Source organism: Athene noctua, chromosome 1, assembly GCF_965140245.1.
Source record: "Athene noctua chromosome 1, bAthNoc1.hap1.1, whole genome shotgun sequence".
NCBI lineage: Eukaryota > Metazoa > Chordata > Aves > Strigiformes > Strigidae > Athene > Athene noctua.
In genome coordinates this window covers 51,866,755-51,890,707 of record NC_134037.1, presented here as the reverse complement: position 1 = coordinate 51,890,707, position 23,953 = coordinate 51,866,755, and the positions used below count along the sequence as shown (strand labels likewise).

At 46.0% G+C, this 23,953-nt stretch overlaps 1 protein-coding gene across 1 annotated transcript in view; it reads left to right on the top strand.

The window, feature by feature from the left end:
• Nucleotides 1-396: 396 nt before the first annotated feature.
• SCML4 (Scm polycomb group protein like 4) overlaps nucleotides 397-23,953 on the top strand; it is a 45,924-nt gene continuing 22,367 nt past the window's right edge. The window contains exons 1-4 of the mRNA XM_074923289.1: nucleotides 397-597; nucleotides 8,390-8,519; nucleotides 11,024-11,224; nucleotides 14,156-14,350. Coding sequence (XP_074779390.1) covers nucleotides 397-597; nucleotides 8,390-8,519; nucleotides 11,024-11,224; nucleotides 14,156-14,350 — 727 coding nt within the window. The remainder of the gene's footprint in view (nucleotides 598-8,389; nucleotides 8,520-11,023; nucleotides 11,225-14,155; nucleotides 14,351-23,953) is intronic.

The following is a 23,953-nucleotide window of genomic DNA, read 5'->3' as shown; positions in this document are numbered from 1 at the left end:
ATGTGAGCTCATGCCTTCATCACACTCATCTGCAGAATGTAGAGTTAAGGTGGATTCACCATGTTGTGGGATCCACCTATTAGACATCTGCAATAGAGGCCTTGTCATCTCAGCCAGCTCTCTGTACTGTATTCACTGCCCATGGAGAGAAACGGGCATGACAAGGGTTTTGTCCCACTTTGGAAAAGATGAGCCAGCTGCAGTCAGGTGAATCCCACCAAGGAGTGCACACCTGTAGCATATTTCTTTCTCCTTTATGGCCGACGGTAACAGGGAAAATGACAGCATAAGAAAACTGCCTGCAGATGAAAAACCTAAAATGAAAAATAAATAAAAAGCACTTTTTTTTTTTCTTTTTTTTCTTTCCTTTTTGGTTGATCGGCAGGCCTGGGGCAGATGAGCCACGTGCCGTGCCTGCCCACCAGCCTGGCCCCTGGGGAGATGCAGTCCCCCAGAATGGCGGGGAGGAAGCGAGGGCGGCCCCCGCTCCAGCCGGCACCCATCAAAATGGCTGTTCACAACCTCTACTCGGCACCGGCTGGCGCTTTGCCAGTCGTGAAGATCCCAAAGAAGAGAGGGAGAAAACCCGGGTACAAGGTAGATATGTGATTTTCACACTCCTTCTCCACCTCCTGGTGGTTTTAATACATTTTCTCCTAGAATTTCAGGTGAAGTAACAGGAACAGAAGCAAAATTGTGCAAGCGTGGGGCACAGCAATGTAAAAAAAGTAAGAGGAGACTGTTTCTCTTCTACCCGAGCTGGTGAAAAATAGAGGGAATCTATTTTTTATAAAGTTACAGTTATTTTAGTTTGAGTTTTTTGAAAATAACTTGCCTCTCACAATGTTTTGTGAGATGGCTGTGGACCTTGTGGGAAGTGTTTCTCTCTCATTTATCACTTTTTTCTTCTCTCTCACTAACTGTGATTAGAAATGAAACAAAACGAAAGAAAAAGGAAAGGAATACGGGGGAGTGGGAATAAAAGGAGTAAAATAAAGCTATTTTTGAAAGGAAAAAAAAGGAACATTTTAGAAAGTAATGACGTTTCACTTATTGAGGGGAAGGTAGTTTTGGTTATTTGTCTTGCTCACTTTGGGGGAAAATCATGCCCAGGTCTCAGTGTGGTCCTGGTGGGGAGGCAGGGCTACAGAAAGAAACCCTGAGCTCCTTAAGCCCTTTACATGCTGCCGGCGGGCTGGGGCTCTCCCACCATACACCATTCCCTGCCACCTGGCGGGCTCAGCACCAGCAGACGTGGGGCCACTGGCATGCCTCAGGCCAGGCAAGAACAGGACCACGAAGCTGAGGGGTGGGAATTTTATTCTGGGGAGTGAAAGTGAGTTACATTGTAGTGAGGGGTCTTGTTGTCAGTAGATTGCTCTGTAATTTTCTCCATCTTTGTCCCCAGCCAGGTAGGGGCACTGTACATTTTTGCTATGCCTGTTCCTTTTTTTTTAATGGGAACAGGTACAGATGCGCAGTCTGTCACACAAGGAGGGCAAGTTGCTCACTGTTAGAAAATAATAGCTGCTTAAATTCCTGATGTCAAAACAGAAAAGCGAGTAACAGAAGTGGTGCAGGCACAGGGCCTGCCCCAGCTGTCCCTGGAGAAGGTCTTGGCCCCCGGTGTTGCCCTGGGTCTCTCCTGGTGCATGGGAAGCAGCAAGGCCCCATGCACAGTGCTGCCGGCTGAGCCTCAGGCACAGGAACTCGGGTTTGGGCTTTATCAAGAGCAGGCTACCCTTATTGTTGCCCTTCTCTCCTTTTCACCCCTTGCCAGACCTTCTTTCTCCCATCGTCCCACCTCCATCCTTCCTCTTCTCTCTTCCAAGCAAGCCCTCCTCACCACCTCTCTGCATCCCATATCCAGAATCACCTACTATTCTGCATCCCCCTGTGCAACACCTGCTGCAGAAGACGTCAGTACCCCAGCCCTTAATGCTTTCTTCTCATCTTCTGCCTTCTCCCCTGTCTCTTCATGTTCTCCCTACTTCATCCATACCCTTCTCTGCTATGGGGGCATATTCTGAAGTGCTTTAGTGTGTGCTGAAAATAGACCTTGCATGGCTAACAAACACTTCCAGCCGCAGTTTCCCATTTCTTCTGAAAAGCCTTAACTTTGGTGACTTGAATGATATAACAGCAGCGGCCAAGCAGAGCCAACCTGACAGCAGGCTCAGCTGTCCCTCTTGGGAGTACCTCTGATTTTTATAGTGGTAGGCAAAAATAGAACTGCATGTCCAAGCTAAGAGTGGGGCAAATACTCTAGTATTTTGTAAAATGTGGACTATGGAAAAACTTACTATTTTTCACTTCAGTATTAGGTTAAAATTCTGGGACAGAAACATCTGAATTATTTTACTTGAGGTACTTGTTATTGCAAGTTTATTATTTATTATATTTCTTTTTCTTTATTTCAAGTAAAAATTTAAATTTCTATCAATAAAGCTGGGTTACTTGTAGGCTCTTTTGATCAAAACAATCAAAATCTGGGTTAATACTTTGGAGATATGGTGAAATTGAGTCCCTGAAATGATTAAGTGATTTCCCAAATACCATAATGACCTTGTATGCAGAGTTTCATCAGACCTGTCCCTTCTGCCCCTGCTTGTCTTATGACCACCATTTCTTACTCCTGCATTTACATTTAATTTTTAATTTGATTAAAAAATATAATGCTGGGGAGTATGTTCTGTTCCACCAAAAATGCACCCATCCATCTGTGAAAAAGCCTCTCACCAACCACCACATATTTGTAAGTGGGAGAAGTGAAAAGGGAGACTTAGATTTCCTAAAATACTGTACTAACATTGCACTTCAGACCTAGGTGACTGAGCATTTGACTGCTATTGTCTCTTCTTCTTCTACGGGGAAGCTTTTCCCCTGGCTGGGTACCACACATGCCTCCTCCCCGTCCCCAGGGATTTTTCAGGGAGACGACACCGTCCCTCCTTTGGTAGTGAATCTGCAGTGATGTTACTTCTTGGTGAGTGACAGCGAGTAAAAAGGCATCCCTTTATAACTGATGGTTTGAGTTGCTGGAGCTGACACGTGTGAGCTGTAGCATCCGTGGCATCTGGCCTGGTGCTGTTTATTTGCACTATAGGATTTGTACAAGGAAGTGATGTTTTCTGTGAGGCGCCTTTGTACGCTGTGTGCTCAGCTGAAGTGAACCCCTTTCCATCAAAAATACTTCCCCAGCGTGAGTCAAAGATTGCATTTTTTGATGGGGAACTCTAGCTTGATTTAATTAGCTTGCTAATTGTATGACTTTCAGATACCATGAGACTTAAACACATTTAAAAAAATGACTCCCTGCCCAAATGGCAGACGACCAAATTCTTTATAGCAACCAGATAGCTGAATTATTACAGAACAGATGGAAAAATACTTCTGAATTTTTAGCAAACTAGGAATTTACAGCCTAGATTTAAATTTATTTTGACTGAGATGTGAATAACAGATACTTTTAATCACATGCTCTTTATAGCCAGATGACCCATCGCCTGTTTTCATTGATATTAAAGCAAGTATCTGTGTCTTCCTAAGATGACATTTCATCACGCTTCACCACCAAGCAAAGTCCTTTTCCTCGCTATCCTGTTTATTTTTTCACAGCTTTGGTTATAAAATTTCATCAGCTGTTTTTCCAAAAACTGTTTTGTACCTGATGTGGAGCTATTTGCCATAAAATGTTACATTTTCCCTAAACACAATATTCTTCCTGACTGTCTAAATCTCTAAGAAAAAGCCTATTCTGGCAGCCAAGGGGGAGGTTAGTAATGGATCTGTTTTAATTCTCTGGCTGTAAGTGAGAGGCAGCCCCGAATAGCTGCCTAGAAAGCCTTTTCGAGGGAAGGCTTTGTTAGCATCAGGGGGGGATTTGCGGTGTTAGAAGACATCAGAGTGACATGTGCATGGGGCAATGCTGCAGCAAAGACCTCCACATCCCTCCCAAGAGGGCAACAAAGTGACCGCCCCATCTGAGCAGCCCAAGGGTAGTTTGTCCCTTTGTGCTACTGCAGCAGCTCCTGCCTGGGGAGGTGGCCACAGCCCAGGGAGAGCACTTGGCCAGGACTTTGCAAGCTTTTGCCAGGTGGAGTGGGCAGTGAGAGTCACCCTTGCATAGGATGGCATGTAGAGTGACAATTTCCATTACGGGTATAGGATTCCCCTGCTGCCCTGGAAGTCACTATTAATGACGACAAATAAGCAGTCAGGATTTGAACACACTGGGATGGAGATTGCACAGACAACCTTAAAGTGCCCTGATTATTCACCAGACCTGTGATATAGCTTTGGATTTCAAGGTTGCATATGTTCCTCTTAAGGTTACCTGCCTCATTCACTGCAAAACACTTAGGGGATGTAGAAGGCCGAGTGCAGACTCCCCTGCATCATTTGCTGTGAGGAAGAAAGTTATTGCATGACACAAGAAGTAACAGTGGAAGTGTGTTTTGCCTTTACCAGCACAGAGCTGACTCCTCTCTGCTCTGGCAACTGAGCTGAACCCTGTCTTGCCTCTTGCTGAGCCTCCTCACCCACAGCCAAATGCACAGAAAGTGTGAGGTATAGCCAAGGACACCAAAATATATACTCAGAAGCTCTGTGCCTCCCTGGTGCAGGTTTAATGACACCTTTCTGCCCAGTCATTGGAAGCCCACACGGCAGGACCTGTCTGGCCCAGACACTCACCTTGGTGCACATCCGTGTGCACATCTGCAGGGGCTGGAGGTGGTTTTTCTCTCCAGCAGCAAAAGCTCCCATGGCCAGGAGGTGCCTCTGCCTTTCTGGCTGGAAGAACGCAGGCCCACAGGGATGGGGTGAACACCAGACTTTTCTAGCAAATGTTTTGTCAAGGCAAGGAACAACCAGTACAGGGGAACTAGGATCCATAAAGATGAGGACCTGTGATCTAAGTGGCTTAAAAAAAGTACAGGGAAAGTTTGCATTGTGGTGCATCTTGTTTCTTTATTATACAAGCTGGCAGAGAAGTTGTACAGAAGAAAAAAATAGCTATCTGGGAAATGTTCTTTCCCCTCTTTCACTTTTTTTGGTGCGGAATGACAGAAATACCAGCTAGATGAATCCTGACTGCTCCAAAGGGGTGTGTAGATCCTAACAGAAGCTTCAGGACTCAACAGGGTCCTCCTCATCTTCAGTCACTGCATACTCAGACAAGCCTGCAGCTGGCACAAAAGCCCATGCTCTCTCTGTGTCTAATGCACTGTGACTTTGGTGAAGTAGACACACTTATTTCCTAAGTCCCTGATCAGCTTTCTCTGATCTCTTTTCCATGGTAGAAGGTCCATAAGAGTGGAGGGGTTGGTCGTACATCTTGTTTTAAAGCAACCATTGCCTTTTATATCTCATGCTGTGTATATTAAAACTTATGACACTTGATATTCAAAAGTTGATCTGAATGCCTTACCACGAGGATCTCCCAAAGTGCTCTGACAGATTTTCCCTGTCTCATTTTCTCTCTCCCTTTCTCTCTTCTTCACCGCTTTTCTTCACTTTCATGCGTATGTGCTCTCTACTGCCAAGCTCTCAGTCAGTCAGCTGGTTGGTTGGGTTGGCTTTTTCATAGAGAAGAATCAGTCCAAGAAAAGACATCTTTAAATTAAATAGCTTGAGAGTTACACTTAGTGATATTCAGGGACTACCCAGGGTTTCGGTGGCCAGGAGGTATTTAAGCCGTGTTTGCTAGTGTATTGTCCCTTGTAATCAGGCATTCTTTTATTATGATCTAATGAAGGCACATTCTCTGCTACCCCTAATAAAATGGCATTTATCTGTATCCAGAGGCTGTAGAGCACATACTGTTGCAATTAAGTTTGCAGTAAACTGTTCACTAAAACAACAAACTGTCAAGAAGGGGCTTCCAAGCTAGAGAATTTACATAAGTCTTGCCCTCTGTTTATTTACTCTTGAACATAAGCCTTCCTGGGCCTTCAAGAGCCAAGGAACAGGCAGAGAAAGAGGTCTACCGGGTACTATCTCACCTCCACCAGGTTGATAGCGCTGATGCACACTGAGGTGGTGCATGAGGCTCAAGGGCTGGAGAGGGGACTTGTGTGCCTGTGTTTGGGATCACAGGGCTGTGAGCCAGTAAGGACATTAAGAAGCCAACATGAAAGTTAAACAGAAGTTATTAGGTGTGCTGTCTCCAAAACAGTATCTATGTAGATGTGTGCATGTGAGTGTGTATATATATATATATATACAAGTATGTATATACATCTCTATAAATGCATATACTATTATATCTGTGTATATAGTATATACAAACACACATATGTATATATGCATTTATACATATATTTATGTGTATACATATTTTTATATATATATATATGCATATGATCAAAAGCAAACCCAGAAGCCTACCATAGGGGCTACCCAAAGTTTCACAGTGCCAGCCCACTTCACTGTAGAAAAGTGAGTCATCAACATGTTGCTACAGAAAATAACAAATCATGTTGCTTCTTACCATTTCACATGGGATAAACCTCAAACTGGATGGGAATGTTGATTTTTTAATCCTTGTTTTCCTCTGGTTTATTTTAATCGCTTGGAAAACAAACCAACAGCACTTTGCTGCTGGCCTTTACTGATCACAATCTAAAGGCAAGGCAACCCTACAAAAACAAGACAACACAGGCAGGTGAGGACTGACACTAGGCAGGGGCCAGCTCAGGGTCCCTAGTACCCTATGGCTGCCATACAGCAGGAGGCCAAATCCATAGTTTGTCTTAGATTCACTTATTGAATATTTTCTCCCTTGTTCAGGGGAGGGGATGCAGTGGCACCATGTGGATGGAGGTGGTGCCTGGCACTTCTGAGGCAGGTGGGATACAGCCTCTCCCCCAGGCATGAAACAGTGTCCTCCAGGGGATGGTGCCTGGATGAGGAGCCAGCTTTTATTTCCATTTGGGTTTATCGTGCCCATCTTTCCGCAGAGGCTGCTCTGAGGAAAACTCTAGGAGCAAGTTCAGGAAGTGCTTGGTGGAGGTCAGGGAGGCAAAAATTACACCCATCTCCACAAAGATGGCCTTTCTGTTAATTCTGATAGGTACCATCCCAGTACAGGCTACCATGCTACAGAAAGCAAGAGAGACCCTGAACTCTCTTTTAGTGAAGCCCTTGCTGTGACGATCCTGTAGTTGGGGAATGATACAAACTCCTAAAGATTTAGTAATTAAAACCTCGCTTGAATGGCACCAAGTCCAGCAGTCCTCCCTCTCTGTTCCTCAGCTTTCTGTTTTTACCGTTACACTGAAACAGTGATCATTATGTTAGACAGTCGTAATCATAATCACAGACAACATGAATATCCAAAATTACTTCTCTCCACCAGGACTTGCTCAAGGTTTGGTTTGTAGGTAGCGGTCTGGCTTCATTTCTACCTCAAATGAACTTTGTACATTATTGCCAGCTGAGGCGTAAGCTTTGAGAGAAGTGATACTCTGAAGATTTAACAGGACTAAATATTTCTTTTCATTCTTACACTTGTCACTTATAACATTTTCATATTTGGCCATTGAAAAACAACAACAGAAAAATCACCTGCCAGAAGACCATATATATATATATGTAAATATATAAACCATTCAGCTGTGTGCTTGGCTCTCTGCTTTCACCCTGCTTCCCTTTGTAGCAAAAAGGAAAAACAAGAGTGGTACCTTCAGGTCACATCAGTCACGTCAGCCCTTTATAATTATGAGGGCCTGATCATCACTTGACTGGTGAGACGCTGCCAGGTACTGGAAGCGTAAAGACATAGTGATATTGCAACGTAAATTCCCATCATGTTTCACTTCTCCAAGCTGCGTTGCAGGTCAATGAAGATTACTGGGTGCAACAGTGCAGCAGTTTGTATTTACTACCCGGCAATAACACACTATGGACCACGGTCTGATCTTATTTACATGGGTGTCTGCCCGAAGTAGCCTCTTGGTGCCACTGGATTTACACAAGATTTACACCCCTGTAACCAAGAGCAGAATTTGAACCTAAATTATGATGTAGTTAAAGAGCCCATGTTTCCGAGTTGAGGAGAATTGTTTACACCCACATGAAATGGGTCGTAAAATGCCATTGCGCTGATTTGTTAGAGTGTTAGACCCAATTTGCTCAGGTGTAAATAACTACCCAGTGGGTGGCATAATATTTGCATCCTGTAACTTAAGGCGTTGCTGTCTGCGGCAAATCAGTCAGGCTTCAGGCTCCAGTATCCTCCTGGGAGCAGAACGGATGCTTCTGGCCTGGAGAAAGTGATGCAATAGCAGATTGCTAATGAGTGGGAGTTCATGGGGCATGACATACATGGAATAAAATTGGAATATCTTGTGTATACTTTCATTACCCAACTGGTTATTTTTTGCAGCTGAAGTCTCGCGTCCTGATGACTCCCTTAGCAATCTCTCCACCGAGAAGCACACCAGAGCCGGATATTAGTTCAATCCCCCAGGATGCAGCTATGATACCCAACTCGGCCACCCCACAGGCTCTCACAGGTATCCAGCCTCACGTGTTCCTTGGCCAGGGGATGAGCAGGATGCTGTGCTTTCCAGAATAGGCAGAGGTCATGAAAATGGGCGTTTGCAGATTAGGCTGGAGAGCAGTGACAAAGAACAGAGATGTCCTGCAAGACTATATTTTGACTGCCACGTGTCAAGTTTAATGAAGATGTCAGACCCATTCCTCTTGAAATGTGGCCATCAACATCCCATGAATGCTGCCATTTTATACCCAACACTCACCCCATCAAATGTGTTGCAATGACCAGACTAAACCCCAGTGTGAACATGATGCATCTGTTCCAGCTGTGGGGAGAAGGACAGAGAAGTCATGGTCTGACTGTAGTCAGGGTTACCAGCACATAAACCCCAATGCCTTATCACAGCAGCAGACCTGGTCATTTTTGACTAGGGAGGAAAAACACAGCCTTATTCTTTTTTTGCTTATATTACCAGAAGTAACATAGGTCAATGTTTTTAAACTGATGTAAATGAGAAGAAAACCAACAAGGCAGTTGATTTACCCTGAGATTTCAGCAGAGAAATGGATTAGATAACATTAGAATCTAAACACAACACATAAATCCCATTATTTCTTAGCTGGGATGCACAGAGGAGAAGTTTTCCATCTGCTCTGGTAGCAGAATGATACTAAATGTAGTGATGATGGTGACAATAATATATTTTATTCTCATTTATCCCTTCACATGCGAAGACTGCAAAGTGCTTGGCAAGCATCAGTCAAATGGCGTTTCATAGCACTGCCCTGAGAGGTGTTCCCAGTGCCGCTTTCCAAGGGGGACAAGCAGGCACAGTCCACCAGCCCCACTACATCACTGGGGTGGCCGCAGAGGCAGACGTCCGCGGGCTCTGCAGATGTGACACCCCGCCTCTCCATCTGCCTGTCCCTGTGCCACCGACACCTTTTCTCCCAGCACCTTTCCCATGATGCGTGTAGGCTGCCACCAGACCAGGGTTTGCAGGAGGTGGAGGAAGGCTTAAGCCAACTTTTACCTCCCTATCTGTGCTGGAAAGATCCATAGGGGCCCCTGCTCCCCAGGGAAGGACGCAGCATGCTGCCTGCAGGCTGCAGAGTCTCTCCTGCAGCTGAGCCCTGGACAAAACCGGTGGGTTGTCACAGCAGAAGCCACATCCTGCAGATTTGACGAGGTTTGGTACGGTGGCACACCAGGAAAGATGCACCCTGACAGCCCTTTGCAATTCATGCATGCTGCTGCTGTCTTTCAGTGCATTATCCCTTTGTTTGTTTGGCACTTGGAAGGTGTAAAGTGTTATGTAATGATAAGTATGATTGCTATTATCCTCCTGTTTACCCAGGATAAACTGCTTGAGCCTCTTCTGCTGTTCAGTGAGGGATGGGATAGCAGAGTGCACTGTGACAGTCGCACTAGATTTTCATTACAGTGATAACTGTAAATTATTTCCAACTTTACACAGCTGTCATCATGTCCTCCACTCTGCTTGATGTTTTTTTTTGTCACATATCTGATTTCTGTCAGAGGATAATGTTATATTGTCTGAAAGATGACAGCGTGAGCACACTCAGCCAGCTATTATAATATGTCTCACTTTAGCCTGACTTTAGGCTGTGTCTTAGTCACCCTTAGTTACCACAGCGTTATCTCCGCTTCCTCCAAGATGCAGTTAGTCTCAGCCAAGCTTAAAATAAGTTTATGCTAGCGAGAGGAGAACACTGATTTTTTGGCTATTGCCGGCAGGCCTGATGGCAAGTATTAAAATTGCCTTTGCAGGCAATGTCATATGAGAGGAGGCATGCAGGGCTTGGCTGCGGAGAGGTTGGGGCACCCCTCGCAGACTCCCTCTGTGGCACAGTTGCATGGCTGTGGTCCCAAATGGGGATTTAGCACTACACATGATGTACAGTTTCCCTTGAGGTGATGCTGGGTTGGACATGAAGGGTCAGAAAGCTCCCAAAGACCAGAGTCTCTGCCTTTGCAGTGTGCAGCTCAGCACAGCATAACCCTCCAGAAATTATGCTGCATTAAGGTCAGAAGCAGCAAGGAACCAAAGTCTCCCAAAACTCATCTCAGAGCAGTGCTTCTCAGAGGGCCTCTCAATGAACCAGTCTAAAAACACAAGAGAAAAAAACCAAACACAACACACACCTCAAGCTGGAGTTTATCCATTGCTGTAAGGTCACCCCTGCTAGTCACGGTCCTGCACTCCCTGGGCAATTTTTCTGGTCTCTAGCTTCATAGAGAAGATAGTCTGCAAGACAGCAGACCCCAGGCACACACAGGAGCTTCTTTAGTTTTATGTAGCTTATCCTCACCTGTGACACTGAGCAAGGCCTAAACTCAGCTCGCTTCACTTAGGCAATGGGTGATCAGTGCAAGGAAGAATAGCAGCAATTCACCGGTGAATGGAAGAGCTTGTGACATAAATAAAAATGTATAGGATTTGCTAGGATGCTCTCAGGGCCATTCTGTAATAACCTTCTTGGGATTTTGTGTCTACAGTCTGCATTTACGTCAACAAACAAGCGAGTCTGGGGCCATACCTTGACAGAAAAAAAGTGCAGCAGCTCCCAGAGCACTTTGGGCCCGAGAGACCGTCGGCAGCCCTGCAGCAGGCTGTTCAGGCCTGCATTGACTGCGCGCTCCAGCAAAAGGCAGTCTTCTCACTCATCAAGCAGGGCTACGGAGGCGAGATGGTGTCAGGTAAAGCATTTCTGTAAAGGGTTTGTGGCCAACCTGGGAAGTGCTTGAAATCTTAACCTGATCCCCAGTCCCGACCGTCCTAGCTGTCCTGTTCACATCAGTGGGCTGGCAACCACCTTTGAACATGACTTACGCCTTTGTAAGATGAGCTGCTGCAGGAATTGCCTTGGTGTCAGATCTTGGCAAAGAGCATCGCAGCAGTGATTCAGAGGAGGAAAAGGGCTAGCTCCAGAGCGCCGCACTCATTGCTCTTTGAAACAGTGCTGAGACCACGCCTGTGAGCTGAGTTTGTCATGCAGCTGTACAAGGATGAGCAGCACCACAAGCCTGCTTTATGGCACATGTTGCTGCCATGTGTTGCTCTAAAGGAAGCCTCGCACAGAGTTCAGCTGCTGGTGTGTCCTCCGCCTGCAGTTCATAAGCCAAATCCGTTCTCAGGTTAGGAACTGCAAAAGTCCCATGGCAATTCCCCATACAGCAGGTCTCTACAAATACATCAGAGAGAATCAGAGATCAGAGGGAATTTCCCAGGGCCTTCTCATCTTCCTGCAGTGACACTTTTTGCTGTGTCCTCTTGAGTCTCCCGTGTCCCATGCTGAATCCCCTGGCCCGGCTCTCAGACTGAACATGAACTTTTCTTTTAATAACAGCAAGAGTTTTATGTCGCAACATTGTTTTAGCACATGGGGATGCACTAAGAATAAAACAATTATGGAAATATGGGAACAACACTCTCCAATGAGTTGCCACAGATGAGTCAGGCATGAGCACGAAGCCAAGGACCTCAAGTCCAGTCAGTTTATCAGGGACCATGGCAGCTCAGCTGTGCCGGTGGGACTCTCTTGTGTGGGAGCCCAGGCTCTGGCCCTCTGTGCAGCATATAAATCGTTCTTTCTCCCTCTCCTCTGTTTCTCTCTAACCACAGGTGTGTCTTCCCTAAGGGACATAAGAACTACTGTAAGAATGATCCAGATTTGTTCACAGAAACACAAAACTGAAGCATTTTAGTGCACAGCTTCATTTCTGCCTGGTTCTGTGCTGCATATATGATTTTCATTACAAGCAGGAGAGTCATGTTGTGCACCAAGCCTGCCAAACCCCTTTAGTCTCACTTCCTTTGAGCTGGCTCAGCTTCAGGTAGCTGAGCTAAAAGCACCTGGTCAACATTTCTCCAACTTCATGCCTCTTCTAATCATCGAGGAAGGGTGAATGCTCTCCTAGTCACTGTGTGGCTCCGACATTGCAGCTGACCCCCAGCCCAGCAGCAGCACAGACAAATTTTGTCATGTGCTTTCCAATCTACCCATGGCTTGTCTCACAGATGTTCAACTGGCTGTGGAGCATGATCCGTTACAGCAGCTTAGGCCAGCGGGAAATCTCTGAAGTTATCCCAAAGATTATAAGCCTACCATTGCAATTTATACTTGCTAGTAGTGACTGGAGGCTGTAGGACTGGAAAAAGCCTTCCAGGCAGTAGAGTTCAGGCAGCCATATCATGTAGTCCTCCCTGCAAACCTGTTGACACCTGAATGTGTTGTGCTACAACTGATCCTGGTGGGTCTATTGTGACCCCTCCACCTCCCTCATGGCTTGGCCCTATGCCCTTTTGATGCCTGGCTAAATATATTCCCTGACAGTTTTGTCCAGGAATTTTAATTGCTCTGCACTCACTCTTGAATTCAATCTTAGATATATTTCTAGAGAGCAGTCCTCATCCTGCTAGGCTGAAATACACAGTTTCTTTCAGGTCCTCTCTGCATCATGAGGAAGATTACTGGAGCAGTGGAAGAAGTGCAAGTGTCTTCCCACAGCCCCATGTAGCAGAGATGGTGATCGCTGCAGTGCTACAGGGAAAGTTTCTGCTCCCTGAGCATTGCTGTCACCTGCCTGTGCACCTCGTCAAGTGTGAGTTCACCCTTCTTGAGCCTGCATGACCTGAATGGTGCCCATCAGTGCAGCTCAGGTTTCCCCAGGACTTTATACAGTGGAACTGAGACTCCCTTGCCTCTCCTGGAAATGCTTTGTTCAATACTTCCTTGAAATATATCTGACTTTTTTATTGCTGTGTCACCTTAGTGGCTTATGGGCATCTAGTGAGCCTGTCCTATCATTTCTCCTCCCATCAGGTCATGTTGAGCCTCCTCAGAAAAGTTATGGATTGCTATGTACTTTCTAGTATTTCTTCCACCATTTTTTATTATTGCAGATCTCAAGACCAGCCAACCCTTTGTGTGCAATCTCCCGGTTCCTTCTGCACTGATAATGCCAGCATGGACCACTGCTGGTTCCTCTCCAGTTCATGGGGTCTCCAGCCAGCAGAGCCTGTTGTTGTCTCCTGACCCACCCTTCATATGCAATCATTCTCAGTTTAATGAAAGATTGCTCATACTTCACTGAATACCAGATAGACTGCCAACCTTCCCTTGCTTATAAATGCAATTAAATCAGTAAATAAAGATCCATGATGAAGCTTGTAGCTCTCTCTTCAGACAACCCTGGTACCTTTTATTCATTCACAGCCATGTCTTTAATTCTTGTCTCCCCATTATCTTTTAAAACTTTGGGTATTGCTGAAGTCAGCCTAATAGCCCATCACCGACAGATCACTTTCTTTCCCCTTCCTTAGACCAGGGTATCATAATTGCCTCCTTCAAATCATACAATACAGTTTTCAGTTGGATGCATATATTAGAAATCCTTGCACTGCTGGCCATGCCAGCCAGCATCTTTCAGCACTCCAGGGGGAAGGTGATCTGGGTCACACAAACTCAGCTCTTTAATCTCCTCCAGTTTGTTTTGTACTTCTGGTGGGGTAATTATGTAAAATATTTTAAGACATACAAACACTTGTGCAAAATCTTCTCCCCTGCTCTCATTTTCCCCCCTGCTATGCATCCCCAGGGATTTGAATTGCTCCTGCTTGTTTTCCAGTTTCAGCTTCTTTTGAGGGGAAGCAGCATCTCCTGAGCCTGCTGGTAGTGAACAGCATTGGGTATGTCCTGCGCTTCCTGAAGAAGCTCTGTCGCAGTCTCTTGTGTGACAATCTCTTCAGCAACCAGCCTTTCCAGCAGTACAACACCGTGTCAGAAAGCCCAGAAGTGTATGAAAACAGACGGATGGAGGCAGGTAGGCTGCTTGATCAGCTTGGGCTCAAGATTTCATTGGGCTGAAGAAATGACTGTCTCTTTTTGGGCCTGTACTGTATATGCTAGAGGACTGCAGATATCTGTAGGACCATTCCAGAGGGAGGCAGTGGTCTCATTTGCCGTATTTCCCCCAGTGGCTATAAAGGAAGCTTTTGGGTGAGAACCACTGTGTTGAGGAGCCCCAGCAGCAAGTGGGATAATTTTTTTTATTATTTTATATCTGTTTCTTTTATCTCTTTTCCTAAGGAAACAAGGCTCATATGATCCCACTGTCCTTGTTTCTGTCAATTCTGTCGCACAGCTTCTGGCTTCCACAAGTGTACCTGGTCCCGGGGTAGAAGCCTCAAAGGGACTACGTTCCTTCGAGTTTCAGGCAGGCAGGAAGGTAGAGGCAGAATTTCTCTCTCTATCCAACTCAACCTCCATATTAGACACAAGGATCCCCACTGACCACTAAGCCTCCTCTGCTTGCAGACCTGCCGCAGAGCGTTATCTGTCCCGGCTCCCCAGACCTCTCTGCTCGTGCACTGCCTTGGCTCATTGGCTGCAAGGAGAGGTGGGAGGCCGGGTGAGTGTGTGGACCCCAGCCCACCCTTCAGTGTCACTGTGGCATGAATAGGAAATCACTGCTGTAACGGGTATGCTCTGACCCAGCACTGCCCCAGCACTTCATTACCTGTGTGCTTCCTGGCTTGCACACTGCTCATTTTAAGGATCACCTGTAAAGCAGCATGGTCTGCCTTCACTCTTGACTGGGTGAGGAGAGAGAGCTGCTCACAGCAATGCAGTTTTGGGTCAGTGCTGTTAGCATAAATCTAAGTTAACGTTATTAGCTGTAGCGCAATCAGCCTGGATCTCGATCTATCCCCTCCACGCATGAGCATAAACCTAAATGAGAGTTGTGACTGCTAAGGGGTTTGCTTTGCTGCTTGCAGGAACATTTGTCCTAGCTTAAAATGCCTGTGGGCCCAGCAAGGTCCCTGCCTTAGTGCCTGACTGTGTGGGGTGAAGCCTGGGGGGGCTGTGACATGGGGCAGATGAACCCTGGGATGGTGGTGGTCTGGAGAGGCACCTGCCCCAAGCAGCACCAGGCTCCCAGGTGGGTGGCCTGCCTGAGCTTCCTTCCTGCCCACCCTCCAGTGTGTTGGGATGAGGTGCTGGCTCCCTGCAGCCCCCGTGGAGCTGGGACATGCCTGCAGCCTCCATCTGCAATAAGTGGCTGGAAAGCCCCCCTGGGGCCCTACTATGGACATTGCAAAAGTTTAGAAAAAAAGAAAGTTGAAAAGTTACAGCCCCGAATCTCCGTTGCACCTGCAGGCTTCCTCCTGATTTAAATTATTTTTCCTTCTCTTTTATTAACAACACTTGGGTGTTTGGGGAGCACACTGCCTCTTATGCATCCAGTTTAATGGCAGATACATGCTGGCAGCTGAGAAAGGTGTTTTAGTGTCCACAATTATGATCCATGAATTGCTGGTTTGCCAGGAAGACCCTAAGTGTGTGCTTTTCTCACCAAAGCTGGGAGTCGGCTGTGTACACAGTGCAGAAATTGCCTTTTAGTGCAAAGAAATCCTGCTACCTCTCTTAGACATAGGGTAGGAAAGGCAGGAACCCAGATTCAAAAGCAATAATTTTTTTCATTTGGACTAGGACATTTGCAGCAACCTGAATGTTTCTGAGAGGTCAAGGGATTTCTGTAGCACTGAGTGCAGCCCAGGAGGCCTGGCATTTGCATTTTCATTTGCATTTTAATTTGCACATACATTTGCATTTACTTTTGCACAGCAAGTCTGTATGTGATGGAAGGCAACTCCACAACCAGAGTTTTTACAGTGGCTGTTACACTCTGAGCATCTCCTTCCCTATATAATTTCAATGTAGATGTCCCTGACACCATTCCCACTGGGTCTGACCAGCCACTGTGGAAAGGGCAAAATACTATTTTTGCCACAGACCAGGCAGGAGATGTGGATGTAGGGAAGGCTTCTCTTCCCTGGCTCTCCTACTGCTTAGGGGCAGCTATTAATTGCCACCCCTGGAGGCAGCATGGGCTGGGCAGCCTGGGCTAGTCAGGGCTAGTGTTGGCCTGGGCTCTCCTCCCCTCTGCCTGGGAGTGTGATGGGAGAAGAGACAGTGGCTCTTGGGGCTTTTATAACTCCATCACCAGCAGTGCTGTGGTACAGTGGAGAAAGTGAGCTGTGAAATAGCTGAGGGCAGCAGTTATACACAGAGTTAAAACTCCTGCATCAGGGTCCAGCTTGCTAACCCTGGGATCTGATAGTCACTGGCCTGCTAGGCAGAGAGCCGTAGCATGGGTCAGCATGACCTGCAGAGAGATTCGGGTGCTTCCCTGTCAAAGTGGAGATGTGGGAGAGGTGATGGGGGAGCCATCTGGTCCCGCAGTGAGGGAGGTTGAGATGAGCAGCGCCATTTCCAGAGCAGCTGGGTGCTCAGGTGTGTCTCTGAGCTGGCAGCCCCAAAAGGGGACGCTCCTTCTACCAAAGATGAACAGAAATGGAACGAGACAGTATTTGAGGACACTTTCAGCACTCTGCTGTCCACTGACCTGGTGTACCAGATTTGGTGAACCTGGGTTGCTCTGCCGAAGCCTGTCCAAGGGTCTGGGGGTGGCTGTGGGGAAGCTCATCAGCTTCACCAGCTAACCCGCTGGCTGCATCACTGCAGGCCCCAGGATGCAGGCTGGAGACATGGGGCTGGTTTCAGTGCAGCCAGGTAGTTGTTTGAAAAACCCACCTACAAGATTACTGCTCGGCACCAGAACACACATGGAGCCACATAGAGCCCTTGAAATGGGGAATTTTGGACAGGGGAAAAGCTGCCTCTTCGCCAGGGCAATTCATGCCCAGCTCAGGAGCTGTCTGTCCGTGGCTGTGCGTCAGAGGAACTGGAGTGATGGCCTCACACCCTTCATGCTGCACTCAGCCGGAGTCGGGCAGATACATAATGTTCCTGTTCATCATGTCAGGCTGTATTCAACAGCTATGTTGGCACCAGTGGAATAACTCCAGTTTTAGGCACTGAGGCTTGAGCCACTGAGTCTATGTTTAATGCTGCATTGCCTAAATCTCCCTCCATCTCCCCGGAAGCCACAATTTCTTTGCAGTAAGGTCAGCACAGGGGGGACCTCTGCTGCACAGAACAGAGACAGGGTTTCCCTGTAGTGGCAATAATAAGGAGGACAGTAGGAGCTCTTCTCACAGATGAGTCTGCGAGGGTGCCTGGTGGGACAGAGCTTGCATGGAAAGAGCAGGGCCATAATAAAGCACTACAGGTAGCCATGCAAAGCAGCCACATTTTTCATTGTTTCTGTTCTCCAGCTTGTAATCGAGATGTTCTTTCTTTTAAAATCATGTGCTTTTCAGCCCTTGTGCATCAATGAATTTAATGCATGTATTGACTTCAGTGCAGTTACTCTTGATTTACACTAGCAGAAGTGAGAGAAGAAGCCGGCATCGTGTCCAGTCATATTAATCCACTTACACCATACAGGAGCCACCTTTTAACCTTGCCCTGAAGCACATGCCCCTAAGCCATTATTCACCTGTGCTCACAGCAAAGTGCCAGATGCTAATGGCTACGTACAGGCCAGGTGGGATTTGTTGATGTATGCATATATCACTTACAACGATGTTTTACACGTCTAAGTATGCACTCACTGGGCTGTACACAGCACTGGCCTCTGCAATGACCCTTGCTGGCTATACATTACCCTCCCCACACCTGAGCCCCTGCGCTTTGCCTGTCTTGCCAACACCTCTCACCAGCATACAGTGGCCCCACACATGGAGCGAGGGTCCCTCTCCAGCCCTCCCCCAATATCAGTGGCTTCACTGCCTTGTCTTGGCACATTTGGGGATATACCCCATGGCTTTTTCTCAGCTCTGAGGGGACTTTCTGGATCATGAGAGCAATTTGCGTGGAGCAGCTGAGGGATGACTTCCAGCACTTCACCCAGGAAGTGCCTGGCCTCAGGTCTGCATCACAACCAATCCTGAGATATTACCTGTCCCCACAGCACCTGGGTTCAAAGCATCTTTGGACCTGTACCCCAGAATTTTCCATGAAAGTGGTAGTGCGGTTTGAATTAAAAGGATGACAAGATCTGGGTGAACTCTGCAGAAAATACTGTGAAGTGTGCCAGAAGCTACAAGGCTGGGAAGCCAACAGAGATCCTGTGAAGTGTCTCCCTCCACACCTTCTGTGTTCAACTTCCATTAGTTGTCCCATGCTGAGCTAAAGTAGGCTTGTATGTGAGCATGGGAAAGCAACATTTCTGGAACACCTACATAGTGTTGACATGCACCTATGCAATGTTAGACTCTTATTTTTCAGAGGAAAGCATGTTTGCTATCAAACTTCTTGCCAACCTGGTGGTGGGCACAGAAATTAAAGTAGTTTTTCATAATGTGGGAAGTGTCAAACTTGATAAGCATCTTCTTTCTCCTTTCAGTTAATCCTTTCCTTGCTCTTTCTATCCTGAACCTTGGGGTTTGGTTATTTTGTGCCGTTAGACAATTGCTGTGCTCCATGCAGAGCATGGCTGCATGTAGCTGCAGCAAATTATGCAAAGAGTCCTGTGGCTACCCTGTATCTTTGTCCTCATCAGGGGGAAGACAGGAAAGTCTGTGAATAAGGTCCCCAGCCTTATTCCTCTCCCCACAGCCATGTCAAATTTGTATGCATAGATTCCATATGGTGTCCCCTACCACTGTCCACAGGAGAAAAGCACCTCTTCCCATGGTAGTGGCTGGAGGTAGGGCCCCGTATGGAGCAGAAGCACAGTAGTATGTAGAGGTACCCCTATGCTACATCAGTACTTCTATATATAGGAAGGTGGGCTCTTCCTATCTACAAGCGCTTGAAAAGCTGGTATGAGAGGTGCTATAGCAATGCACTACAGGAGTGTGACTAGTACGCAAGACACTAGGCTGGGAGCTGGATTTTGCCAGAGACTTTCCCATTGATTGTGTGGGCAAGTCACCCTTCCCTGCTGTGCCTTTATTTGAGCATCTGTCCAAGGAGGGGAATAATCCTTGCCACATGTGCAAAACCCTTCTAAAACAGCTAGGAAAAAACCTAACGTGATAGAAAACCACATATTATTACAATCAATATTTTCTGTTCCAAGCACCAAATAAACAGCAGCTCAGAAATTTCAAGCCCTGAGAGGGCAAGAAAAATGTTGTCTTTCTCCTTTCTAGTACTGTGGCTTGTTTAATCTTGTCTTGTTGCATGCTGTGAGGAACAGTGCTCCTGGCTTCTAAGCATACTCAGAATAAATGGCTTTTACAGCTATCAATAGCCTCAGCTCTTTAGCATTTAATTACCTGCAAAGGCCATTTATTGCCTCATATATTCCTCTACCATGAACATTATCCTTTAAACAATAAATAAAATATTAAGGTCACTCTTAAAGAGGGAGCAGAAAACTTCACAAGCCATCCAATCACAGCAAAGTCTAATATAAAAAGTTTGTCTGGTCTTTGGGGCATTTGAATTGATGGCAGAGCCTGAAGTAGAGCAGGGAAAGGGTGGGATGGCTGCAAGCCTTCCTTCCTTCCTTCCTTCCTTCCTTCCTTCCTTCCTTCCTTCCTTCCTTCCTTCCTTCCTTCCTTCCTTCCTTCCTTCCTTCCTTCCTTCCTTCCTTCCTCCATCCCCCCTTCCCTTCCCTTCCCTTCCCTTCCCTTCCCTTCCCTTCCCTTCCCTTCCCTTCCCTTCCCGTGCATCCATCATCAGTCTGGCTGCCTCCTCCTCCTCCAGACCCACCCAGCCAGCCCCAGGGCAGGGTGTCCCACCGAGGACTCCCACACTGAGGTCCTGTCTGCAGCTGGAGCACCATCTCCTGGACTGGCTTCCCGAAATGAAGTGTCCAGGGTGGTAACTCTGTGGCAGAGCAGAAAGAGAGGCAACTGCAGCTGGAGTTGCATGTTGTCATTCAGAAATTTGGGAAGGGACAGGAACAGTTTAGGATGATGCAAGAGGTAGGAAGCAAAAGCAGAAGGGTGAAAGAAAAGAGACAGTCAGGCAATGCTCCTGTGCAGAGGTTTCATGAGGGTGGTAGTAGAGGCTTTAGCACTTAGGCCCTTTAATCCTAGACCAGAAGAAACTAATGAAATGTATACTAAAGGCCAAATCCTGGCAGGAAAAAAAAAAAAAAAAGATGAAATTCACCTGTGATATAAATTGCCTGGATTCTGTAGAATTGGCAGAATTGGATAAATTGACCCTCTGACCTTTAAGTGGTGTGATTACTGTTTGCTAACTCCCAGGTGAAGAAAGAGACCCTTTCTGTTCCTTTAAGTTTATGAAATTGTATCTCCTTGTGGATGCTAAGCAATGAAGCTATAAGCAAATATCCCTCCAGCAGTCAGCCCAAGGGAAATCCTCCTTTACACCTTCTGCTGGGCTGTTTTACCTCCATGGTCTTGAGGGGGTGCAAGAAAATCCATCCCTTTTGAAAAGCTGTACCCCAGGGAGCTAGGTATTCTGCTCCCAGTGGTGGATGAGACAAAACCCAAAGGCCCTTCTGTCCTTCAGCCCAAGATGTGGTCAGACCCATGGCACAGTCACTGGCAGGGCTGGAGATTGCCTGAGCTGCAGCCATGGAGGTTACAAGAGAGAGCTAAGCTATGAAATGGAGTTTAAAGAAGGAAAAAAGATGCTTTATTTTTCCATATCGAAAAGTATGCATAACGAAAGTGAATAAAATGATAGGCATAAATGAATGAAGCATGATGGATGAGACCATATCCACTACAGAAAAAAATACCCCTGAGTATAAGCATTTAATTTAAGCTTTACATGTGCAGTCACATGGATGAAGCATCGACACTCTTTCAGTGCCCTGGTCAGGTAAATCATATGATTGTAACTCTGTTTTAGCTTCAGTTTTAACTCTGCTTTATCTGGTTAAGACTTTTCCACAGAGCTATATGATTTTTTTAGGAGATGTCTGAAGTAAGGAGTCCAGGCTTTGATTTTAAATAGTTTGAAGATGAAACAGGAATTTCCATTCCTAAATTTTAAAAATATTGATACAAATACCTGTGATCCGATATACTCATATTTCAAGCAGTCAGATCAGCAGGCCACAGGCCAGACCTGATGATGAAAAACCTATGTCCATCCAAGTGCGGTGTGCATTAGCCAGCATGACCCACCAGATTTTTCATAGATGTGAGGGTGGAAAATACATGATCCCCAAGTTCCTTACCTTGTTCCAGTTCAAGCGACATTAGATAGTATCACCGGGGAGCTGCATGCAATGTGTCAGTGTATGCTCTGACAGCCCATGAAAACTGTGGGCAATTAGATGCGTAGCTCCTTGCTGTTGGCTTGTCCCAGTCAGGGTAATAGTCCCAGTTCAGTGTAATAGGAAGTGCTGTCCCAGTCAGGATAATAGAAAGATTGATGAGGGCAGTGGAAGGAGCTATGAGAGTTAGCAAAGCCAGCATTTACTAAGTAAAAGTCAAAAGAAGAAATGTTTCGGAAGAGAGATGAACAGTTGCTCTTGTTTTGTGAACCCAGATGAGAGGGCCCTTGCTTCCAGGACTGCCTGGTACATGGCACCTACAGCAGAGCCTGGCCTTGCACCTCCATGGGAGGCAGCAAACCCAGCTGAAAGGAGGGAAAAGGGAGTCTTGTGTTTAAACTATTTCCATTTAACAGGTTTTAAAGCAGATCCAGAATTTTTTTTCAGGGGATGTTACTGATTTTTACTTGGATATTCTTCTAGTTTTTCTCCTCCCCCCATGCTGATCTCTTTTTTAGCCTTCTAGATTAAAATATTTCAAGGGTCTTCATCCTTTATCTGTCTTTATCTACCTTCTGTTTCTTTCTATCATTTTCCAGTTTACTACAAAATAAATGGAAACACACACACAATGACATTTCCAGTTCCATGGAAATAAAACATCCATTTTTTTCTTGAAAAGTCTTGGTTGTTGTTTAATCAACAGGGCTCCCCAGATCCTTAGGATGTATTTGTTTGTGGTAATTATAGAGAGTACATCAAAGTGCCTTTCAGAAAGTAGTAACGCACAGCATCTGCCTGAAGAACATTCATCTGTTGGCAAAATGAGTGCAGAGCAGGAGATTAAAGCAATTAAGAGAGTAACAGAAGTGAACTGTTGGTGGTGATGTGCAGTGTGGTTTTGTGCTGGGATGGTGCTGGCCACGGGCAACAATGAGAAAGGTAAGGGTGTAAGGTGAGGATCTGTGCCACCAGCAGCTGGGCAAGAGAAATACGTCCCCAACTCTCACTGAAAATAAGCTGCAAATGGAGGTTTGGGGAATCAGTTACTTTATGGTGAGTTTCTTCATGTAAGAGGTAAGGCTACAGAACTGATTTAAACAAAAAGGTGGCAGAGGCTTCCTAGACTTCAGCAGAGAAGCTAAAGTTAAGGAAGATGTGAGGCTGGGGGTGAGTCCTGGGATGAGGTTCTGGGGCAAGCCCAGCTTCCTGGTGGCACAGCACAGTGCAGCATTCCGGTGTGAAGGGAAACTGGCTCTGTGGGATCATGGGGAGAGGAGGGGATAAAAAGACCTGCCAAATGGGAACTGATGAGTTCCCAACTCTGGGACTGAGATTGGCCAGGGATGTCAGAAGCATCAGGAAAAGAAAGGATTTGGGAAGGGGAATTAAGGCCTTAGGGAGCAGTTCATTTGTATTTGTATGGCAAAAGAAACCACAGAAGAAATATCAGAAAGTTCAACTGAGCTGCAGCACTGGGCAGGAAGAAATGAAGCAAAGACTTTATAAGACTTATGTCTATGTATTAACACATTCACAGGCTGATTATTTATATGTACTCTACCTAATTTCTGGATAAGATTATTAGTTGTAACGGGAAAATGCATCTTATTTTGCAGTTACTGCACTTTTCTCCAGACATCTCACTTCTTGTGTCTCAAATTATTTGTTTTTCAAACAAAAAATTGCTGTTAAATATTTTAAGCCACTACTAAGCAATATAATTCAGGGAGATTCATCATGGTGGTAGCAGAACAGAAATGCACTAAGTACTTCAGCTGCTTAGAATCCCAGTGTATAACACCTTGAAATTTTCAAATAACACAGTCATTCTCATCTAGCCTATTCTATACACAGTTTTTTGTAACCTTTATCAACACTGATTTATAAGCATAGAGTACATTATTAAATACGTGGATAGAAAAGCCCCTCTAGATACTGCTAGAAGCTGTAGACAGGTTGATCACAGCCTCTCCCATCTCCCTCTGCTAGTGCGGAACTATTGTTGTGCTAAGACACAAACCTATACAACCCTGATAAATCTCCTTTTCATCATGTACAATTTGGTATAACATAAAGTCAAGGGAGAAGAGAATGGAGGAGCAGGTCTGAAATCAGGAGGAAGAGACCAAAGGAATACTTTTTGTAAAGGCTAGATCCCTGTGTCACTGAAATCCCTTTGCCGTCACTTGTGGGTATGCAGTGCCCAAATTTGCCTATGCTGTAAGATAGGACTAAAACCTCTCCACTGCAACACAAGACATTTACTCAATCATCCCCAAGCACTTAAAAAAAAATCCTCCATGAGTT